Source organism: Nicotiana sylvestris, chromosome 7 (assembly GCF_000393655.2).
Source record: "Nicotiana sylvestris chromosome 7, ASM39365v2, whole genome shotgun sequence".
NCBI classification, from domain to species: domain Eukaryota; kingdom Viridiplantae; phylum Streptophyta; class Magnoliopsida; order Solanales; family Solanaceae; genus Nicotiana; species Nicotiana sylvestris.
Window position 1 is genome coordinate 162598264 of NC_091063.1, and position 9627 is coordinate 162607890.

General features: G+C 44.5%; 1 protein-coding gene across 1 annotated transcript; it reads right to left on the reverse strand.

Moving 5' to 3' along the window:
• Nucleotides 1-2795: 2795 nt before the first annotated feature.
• On the reverse strand, nucleotides 2796-4013 carry LOC138874064 (uncharacterized). Its single transcript, XM_070152568.1, has 3 exons — nucleotides 3653-4013; nucleotides 3351-3502; nucleotides 2796-3035 (listed from the first exon to the last, which is right to left on the reverse strand). Exons 1-3 carry the CDS (start codon nucleotides 4011-4013, stop codon nucleotides 2796-2798), a joined length of 753 nt encoding a protein of 250 aa, XP_070008669.1.
• Nucleotides 4014-9627: the final 5614 nt, after the last annotated feature.

A 9627-nucleotide genomic window follows, 5' to 3' on the forward strand; every position in this document is an offset into this window, starting at 1 on the left:
GCAGAGAATTCACTTTTTATTTTCTATTTTCTACTCTCATCTCATACTAATCTTGAGTTAATTTCTGGATTTCTGGGTTAAGTCTGAAGCCATTTTGAGCTGGTTTTCTGCTTTTATTTTATTTCTTGTTGTTACTCCTTCTCAGCTCCAGAGATTTATATTACTTTTTATCTAATTTTGCTGTAAAAGTGTCACGACCCATCTTCATAATAGATCGTGACGGTGCCCAACACCGTTGTCAGGCAAACCAATACGGAAGTATTAGTAAATTCTTATTTTACTTACCCAAAACAGTTACAACATTTTCTTAATTTGCAATTAAAAACAGGTGACAATATGCGACATTCGATAATATTTATACAACCCAAAAGAAACGTCTAGTAATGTGTGCCATGACCTGGTGTCACAAGTTGTGGGCAACTAGTAGAATATACAAAAGAATAAATCCATCATAGTGTCTGAAAATAGAATAGACACCAAAAATAAATAAAGAGAGACTCTATCAAGCTGCTGAACGGAACAGGAAGGGGCAGCTCACCGTGGAAGTCTCGGACTATGAATCAGGGGCGCGCACCAGACTGATAGCTAGATGTACCTACCTCAGATCCTGTACAATTAAGTATAGAAGTGCAGTATGAGTACATAAACAATATGTACCCCTTAAGTATCTCGTCTAATCTCGAAGAAGTAGAGACGAGAGGTCGACTAGATACTTACTAAGGTCAAATAATATAATGGAGTATTATGCTAAGCATGGGAGTCACAAATAATCAACAGTTTGTAGCAAGAGGTAATAAGTCATGTTCTTAACAAATTTTACAATCAGCCATTTACATTTCAAATATTTAGCAGATCAAGTCATGGATAAGATTTTACATAGATATCATGCACACATTATGCCGAGGTCGACGACCCGATCCAATAGAAAATAAATTTTGCACTGCCAGAGGGTCGAATGGCGCGAACCATAGATGCATCTATTTCTACCGAGGCGATCAACCCGATCTACAAATATCAATTAATATCAAGAAAATACATAAAGGCACATTTATTTTCAAACAATTTCATACAAGTGTCCAACAAGCATTTACATTCGCTTATATTCCTTTCCAAGTCGCTAACATATCCAAAGTGATCACATTTAGCAAGAAAATATAGAGGCATTCACAAATATAGCATGGTACGGGTCCTAGACTACCTGGACAATTAACATAATAGTAGCTACGCACGGACTCTCGTCATCATGTGCGTACCTAGCCCCCACATTAAGTAGCAATTATTTATTTATTATACCTATGGGGACAATTTCCTCTTACAAGGTTAGAAAGAAGACTCACCTCGCTCCAAAGTGCACTTCAAATACCAAGAACAAGCCCAAACTCTCAATTTGGAGCCAAACGATACAAAACTAGTTAAATGAGATAGGAACTAGTCAATATAATCTCACAAGATCATGTTCTAGCTATTTAAGCAATTTCCCAACCCTTAACACAAGTTTCCTAAAATCCGACCCCGGGCCCACGTGCCCGGATTCCGACGAAGGAAGTTGTCCTCTATAACCTAAGGATCAATAATATATAATTTCTAATTCATTTCATAATAAATTTCGTGATTAAATCTAACTTTTGTCAAAACCCTAGATTTTGCTCTAACCTCATGATTTTGCCTTAATCCTAGTGTTTAATCTACCTAAGACGCAAGTATTAGACTAATAATAGGTGGGAGAAACTTACCTCAAGATGCTACATGGAACTCTTCTCTCAAAAGCTCCCAAAATCTCCAATGAAAGAGTGAAAAGTGGTAAAAAAATGACTTAGAACCCGTATTAAATAAAGCTCACTGCTTCAGCGATTTTCGCATCTACGTTCAGGGGACCGCATCTGCAGTCCCGTTTCTGCAAGAAATCGGACGCACCTACGAAACCGGCCAAGCGGGCTGCGCCCGCTTCTGTAGTCTCGAGCCGCATCTGCGGCTTGAGAGCCACTTCTGCGGTTTTGGCCTGGCCTACCCTGGGCCGCATCTGTGATAGGTGGACCGCTTTTGCAATCTCGCACCTGCGGTCTACCAACCGCAGGTGCGGTTATGATAGAATCAGAAGATTTAGCACTTCTCAAAAAATCCAACTTCACTCGAGCCTCATCCGATTGACGCTCGGGGCTCCCGGGCTCCGCCCGAACATACCGACAAGTTTGAAATCATGAAACGAACCTACTCGAACCTTCGGAACACCTGAAACAATGCTAAATCTAAGAATCATCCCCTAAAACCAATTGAATCCAACTTATGAACTTCAAGTTCTTAATTTTCCTCTAACGAGCCGAAACGCCCTTAAACTACTCAGATTGACACCAAATTTTGTGGGCAAGACTTAAATGTTATATTGGACCTGTACCGGGCTCCGGAACCAACATACGAGCCTGATACCCGTGTGATTAATCCTTATTTAGTTTCTTTAAATCCTTAAAATTTAAGTTTAACATTTTTTAATAAAAAATCATTACTCGGGCTAGGGACCTCGGAATTCGATTCCAGGCATACGCCCAAGTCCCATATTTTCCTACGGACCCTCCGGGACCGTCAAAACATGAATCTCGGTCTGTTTGCTAAAAATGTTGATCAAAGTCAAACTTAGCCTTTTGAGAAAATCTTAAGGAATCAAATGAGCATATTTCAACTAAAATCCTTTCAAATTCCCGAACCAACCATCCCCGCGGGTCGTAAATGAGTTAAAACAAGTGCAAGAAGTTTTATTTAGGGGGACGGGGTTCTTAAATGAAAAACGACCAATCGGGTCATTACATTCTCCACCTCTTAAACAAACGTTCATCCTCGAACGAGCATAGAAAAGTACCTGATGTGCTGAATAAATGTGGGTATCTGCTCCGCATGTCCTCCTCGGACTCCCAGGTCCCCTCCTCGACTGATTGGCCCCTCCACTGGACCTTTACCATTGAAATCCTCTTGGATCTTAACTGGCGATCCTGCCTATCAATAATGGCAACTGGCTCCTCCTCGTAACTCAGGCTCTCATCCAACTGAATAGTACTAAAGTCCAATACATAGGACAAGTCAACATGATGCCTCCGAAGCATGGACACATGAAAGACTGGGTGGACTCCCGATAAACTGGGGGGTAAAGCAAGCTCCCCAACTCATCTCAATACCTCAAATGGACTAATAAACCTGGGGCTGAGCTTGCCCTTCTTCCCGAACCTCATAACACCCTTCATTGGCGAAACTTTCAAGAGGACCTTCTCGCCAACCATAAATGATACATCTCGCGCCTTCTGATCCACGTAACTCTTCTGTTTGGACTGAGCTGTGCGAAGCCTCTCCTAGATCAACTTTACCTTGTCCAAGGCATCCTGTACCAAATCTGTACCGTATAACTTAGTCTCACCAGGCTCTAACCACCCGATAGGAGAATGACACTGCCGACCGTATAAAGCTTCAAATGGAGCCATCTCAATGCTGGACTGATAGCTGTTGTTGTAAGCAAACTCTGCCAAAGGAAAGAACTGATCCCACTACCCTCCAAAGTCAATCACACATGCTCTAAGCATGTCCTTCAAGATCCAGACTGTCCATTCCGACTGCCCATCGGTCTGGGGGTGAAATGTTGTGCTAAGCTCCACGCGGGTCCCCAACTCACCCTGAATAGCTCTCCAGAAATGAGAAGTGAACTGAGGGCCTCTATCTAATATGATGGAAACAGGCATACCGTTTAACCGGACTATCTCTCGGATGTAAATCTGAGCCAATCTCTCCGAAGTGTAAGTAGTCACAACTCGTATAAAGTGTGCCGACTTGGTCAACCTGTCCATGATGACCCATATTGCATCAAACTTCCGCAAGGTCTGGGGCAAGCCAACTATGAAATCTATAGTAATGCGCTCCCACTTCCACTCTGGTATAGGCATTTGCTGAAGTAGGACACCCGGCCTCTGGTGCTCGTACTTGACATGCTGGCAATTCAAACACCTAGCCACAAACTCCACTATGTCTTTCTTCATCCTCCGCCACCAATAATGCTGCCTCAAGTCATGATACATCTTCATAGCACCCGAATGAATGGAATACCTCGAACTGTGTGCCTCCTCCAGTATCCTCTCCCTCAGACCATCAACATTAGGAACACATAGGCAACCCTGGAGCCGCAAAACACCATCCTCACCAATAGAAATCTCCTTGGCGCTACCCTAAAGCACTGTCTATCTGAGAACTGCCAAATGTGGATCATCGAACTGTCGGGCCTTGATCTACCCCAATAATGAAGACTGAGCAACAATGCACGCAAGAACTCGGCTGGGCTCTGAAATATCCAACCTCACAAGTCTGTTAGCCAAGGACTGGATGTCCAAAGCTAGTGGCCTCTCCTCTGCTGGTATGAACACCAAGCTACCCATACTCACCACTTTCCTGCTTAAGGCATTTGAGACCATATTTTCCTTGCCCGGGTGATAAAGAATGGTGATGTCATAATTTTTCAGCAACTCAAGTCATCTACGCTGCCTCAAATTGAGATCCCTCTACTTGAACAAGTGCTGTAAGATGCGATGATCAGTATAAACCTAACATGATACACCATACAAATAATGCCTCCATATCTTAAGAGCATGAACAATCGCGACCAACTCCAAATCATGCACATGATAATTCTTCTCATGGATTTTCAGTTGATGCGATGCATATGCAATAACTCGCCCCTCCTTCATCAATACACACCCTAATCCGATGCGCGAAGCATCGTAATATACCGTATACACCCCTGAGCCGGAAGGCAATACAAGAACTAGTGTTGTAGTCAAGGCTGTCTTGAGCTTCTGAAAGCTCGCCTCACAATCATCAGGACAATGGAAGGGAGCACCCTTCTGGGTCAATCTAGTAAGAGGTGATGCAATAGATGAAAACCCTGCACGAATCGTCTGTAATAACCAACTAACCCCAGGAAACTCCTGATCTCGGTCACCGAAGTAGGACGTGGCCAACTCTGAACTGCCTCAATCTTCTTGGGGTCCACCTTAATACCCTCTCCTGACACAATATGCCCCAAGAATGCCACCGACTCTAGCTAGAACTCACACTTGGAGAACTTAGCATATAGCTTCTGCTCTCACAAGGTCTGAAGCACTACCCTCAAATGCTGCTCGTGCTCCCCCAGGGTACGGGAGTATATCAAGATGTCGTCAATGAATACGACAACAAATGAATCAATGTAAGGCCTGAATACCATGTTCACCAATTCTATGAATGATGTTGGGGCATTAGTCAAGCCAAAGGACATCACCTGGAAATCATAATGGCCATATCTAGTCCGGAATGCAGTCTTCGGTACATCCGAGTCCCGAATCTTCAGTTGATGATACCCTGACCTCAAATCAATCTTGGAGAACACCCTAGCACCCTGCAACTGGTCAAACAAGTCATAGATACGAGGCAACAAATACTTGTTCTTGATGGTGACAAGTAATACTGGTGCACCCAAGGCAATACACAAATAATACTGGTGCACCCAAGGCGATACACTAGGTCTAACAAACCCCTTTGCTAACAACTCCTCAAGCTGCTCCTTCAACTCCTTCGGAGCTATACGGTACGGTGGGATAGATATTAGCTGGGTGCCTAGAGCCAAATCAATACAAAAATCAATATCCCGATCCGGTGGCATGCCAGGAAGATCAGAAGGAAACACATCAGCGAACCTCGAACTATCAGAACTGAATCAATCGTCGGAGACTCTATGGTGGTGTCCTGAACATAAGCTAGATAAGCCAAACACCCCTTCTCGACCATATGCCGAGCCTTCAGGAAAGAGATAACTCGACTAGATGTATCAATTGTGGAACCTTTCTACTCTAACCTCGGCAACCCTGGCATTGCCAATGATACAGTCTTGGCATGGCAATCTAGGACGATGTGATATGGAGATAACCAATCCATGACCAGGATGACCTCAAAATCGATCATATCAAGCAATATGAGATCCACTCTAGTCTCGAAACCACAGAATGTGACCACGCAGGACCGGTAGATCTGATCCACAACCATATAATCGCCTACATGAGTGGACACATGAATATGAGTGCCCAAAGGCTCAGGAGAAATAACTAGAAAACGAGCAAACAGAGATGATACATATGAATAAGTAGACCCTAGATCAAATAATACCGAGACATCTCTACCGTCGACGGAAATAATACCTGTGATGATGACATCAGAGGCCAATGCATCTCGCCTAGCCGGAAGGGCATAGAATCTGGCCGGAGCACCGGCTGGCTAGCCTCCACCCAACTGAGTAGTAGCTGGATGACCTCTCTCTGCTTGGCCTCCACCTCTAGGATGACCCCTTTTAATTTGCCCTCCACCTCTAGGTGGCGGGGCAGCTGGTGCTAACATTATAGGCTGCTGACCCTGTTGTACTGCCTTGCCTGAAGCCTGGGGTAGTATCTCCTCATATGACCAAGGTCTCCACACTCAAAACAACCCCGCGGTGCGGCGGCCTACTGCCCTGATGGCCTGTAGACCCATTGGAAGAAGCCTAAATAGCCGGTAGATGGTATGAACTCTTCGGCATAACACTAAAATAAGGATCAAAAGAACCCCGAAGACCTGAATACACACCGGAGGAACCCTGAATGGCTGGCGGGCGATAAGAACTCTCTGGCATGACGCTGAAATAGGGGCGCATCGGAGCACCCCGAGCAGGTGGTGGTGCTGAACATGGGGGCCTGCTGGGATGACCCCTCCCACACTGACCTCTACCCCTAGACAGGGCACCTCTGAACTCTCCGGAGAATCTAGCCGTCTTATCCTGCTGCATATGCTCTCTACCCCTCATATGGTAGCCCTCAATCCTCCGAGCAATCTCCACCACTAGCTGATAAGGAGTCCCCATATCCACCTCTCGGGCCATGTTGGACCTAATGCCATAATGCCAACCCTGCAATGAACCTTCGCACCCTCTCTGCATTAGTAAGGAGTATCATTAATGCATGGTCGGATAACTCAGAAAACCTCGCCTCATAGTCGGTCACCGACATCTGACCTTGCTCCAGCTGCTCGAACTGATATCGTAGCTCTTCCCTCTCAGAGGATGGAATATACTTGTCCAGGAATAACTGTGTGAACTGACTTCAAGTGATGGGAGGAGAACCTGCTGGCCTGCCAAGAACATAGGACTGCCACCATCTACGGGCCCTGCCCTCAAGCTGAAAAGTAGTGAAGTCAACCCCATGCGACTCCAATATCCTCATGTTGTGCAGTCCGTCCCTGCACCTATCTATGAAGTCCTGGGCAACCTCATGACGCTCAACCCTGAAGGTAGGAAGGTGAAGTCTAGTCCATCTGTCTAATAACTTCTGCAGGTCACCGTCCGCAGTTGGTCTGCGCTGGGGCACCACTGCAGCAACTGGCTGGGCCCCATCTGCAGGTAGTGCACCCGGAGTCTGATACACTGCAGCTGCATGTCCAGGAGCCTGAGCAATAGGGGTCTGTGCTCCCCCTCCTACCTGTGATGTAGCTGGATCCGCTGGAAATAAACCAGCCTGAGTCATAGAATCCATGAACCGCAGCATACGACTCGTGACCTCCTGAAAAGCTGGTGTTGTCATAAAGTCTGTTGGGGTAGGCTCAGCTGCGGGCATCTCGCCCTGCTCCTCAATGATAGGATCTCCCGCAGGATCTGCTGGTGTACTACTGGGATAATGCTGGGATGCCTTCGTCCCCTACCTCGGACCGGTGCCCTCCCCCGGCCTCTTCCTCGGCCTCTCGCAATGAGGGGAACAACTCCTCCTGAGTCTGGAATATCAGTCGTCCGTGTCCTCACCATCTGTGAGAGAATAGAAGAGGAAAATTTAGTATACCAACCATTGCACGATAGGAAATGAATAAAGAATAGTTTTCCTAACACCCTATAGCCTCTCGAAGATAAATACAGACGTCTCCGTACCGATCCGCAAGACTCTATTAGGTTTGCCCATGACTTGTGAGACCTACATGAACCTAGTGCTCTGATACCATATTTTCACGACCCATCTCCATAACAGATCGTGATGGCGCCCAACACCGTTGTCAGGCAAGCCAACGCGGAAGTATTAGTAAATTCTTATTTTACTTACCCAAAACAGTTACAATATTTTCTTAATTTGCAATTAAAACAGGTGATAATATGCGACATTCGATAATAATTATACAACCCAAAAGAAATGTCTACTAATGTGTGTGCCAAGACCTGGTGTCACAAGTTGTGGGCAACTAGTAGAATATACAAAAAAATAAATCTATCCTACTGTCCGAAATAGAATAGACAACAAAAATAAATAAAGAGAGACTCCATCAAGCTGCTGAACGACACAGGAAGGGGCAGCTCACCGTGGAAGTCTCGGACTATGAATCAGGGGCACACACCAGACTGGTAGCCAGATGTACCTGCCTCAGATCCTGTACAATTAAGTACAAAAGTGTGGTATGAGTACATAAACAATATGTACCCCGTAAGTATCCCGTCTAATCTCGAAGAAGTAGAGTCGAGAGGTCGACTTGATACTTACTTAGGTCAAATAATATAATGAAGTATTATGCTAAGCATGAGAGTCACAAATAATCAACAGTTTGTAGCAAGAGGTAATAAGTCATGTTCTTAACAATTTTACAATCAGCCATTTACATTTCAAATATTTAGCAGATCAAGTCATGGATAAGATTTCACATAGATATCATGCGCACATTATGCCGAGGTTGACGGCCCGTTCCAACAGAAAATAAACTGTGCACTGCCATAGGGTCGAATGACGCGAACCATAGATGCATCTATTTCTACCGAGGCGATCGGCCCGATCCACAAATATCAATCAATATCAAGAAAACACATGAAGGCGCATTTATTTTCAAACAATTTCATACAAGTGTCCAACAAGCGTTTACATTCGTTTATATTCCTTTCCAAGTCGCTAACATATCCTAAGTGATCACATTTAGCAAGAAAATATAGAGGCATTCACAAATATAGCATGGTACGGGTCCTAGACTACCCGGACAATTAACATAATAGTAGCTACGCACGGTCTCTCGTCACCTGGTGCGTCCGTAGTCCCGTTTAGTAGCAATTATTCAATTATTACACCTATGGGGACAATTCCCTCTTACAAGGTTAGAAAGGAGACTCACCTCCCTCCAAAGTGCACTTCCAATACCAAGAACAAGCCCAAATTCTCAATTTGGAGCCGAACGATCCAAAACTAGTTAAATGAGGTAGGAACTAGTCAATATAAGATCACAAGATCATATTCTAGCTATTTAAGCAATTTCCCAACCCTTAACACAAGTTTCCTAAAATCCGACCCCGGGCCCACGTGTCCGGTTTCCGAAATTTATCGAAGGAAGTTGTCCTATATAATCTAAGGATCAGTAATTTATCGAAGGAAGTTGTCCTCTATAATCTAAGGATAAATAATATATGATTTCTAATTTATTTTATAACAAATTTGATGGTTAAATCTAACTTTTGTCAAAACCCTAGGTTTTGCTCTAACCCCATGACTTTGCCTTAATCCTAGTGTTTAATCTACCTAAGGCGCAAGTATTAGACTAGGAATATGTGGGAGAAACTTACCTCAAGATGCTAGGTGG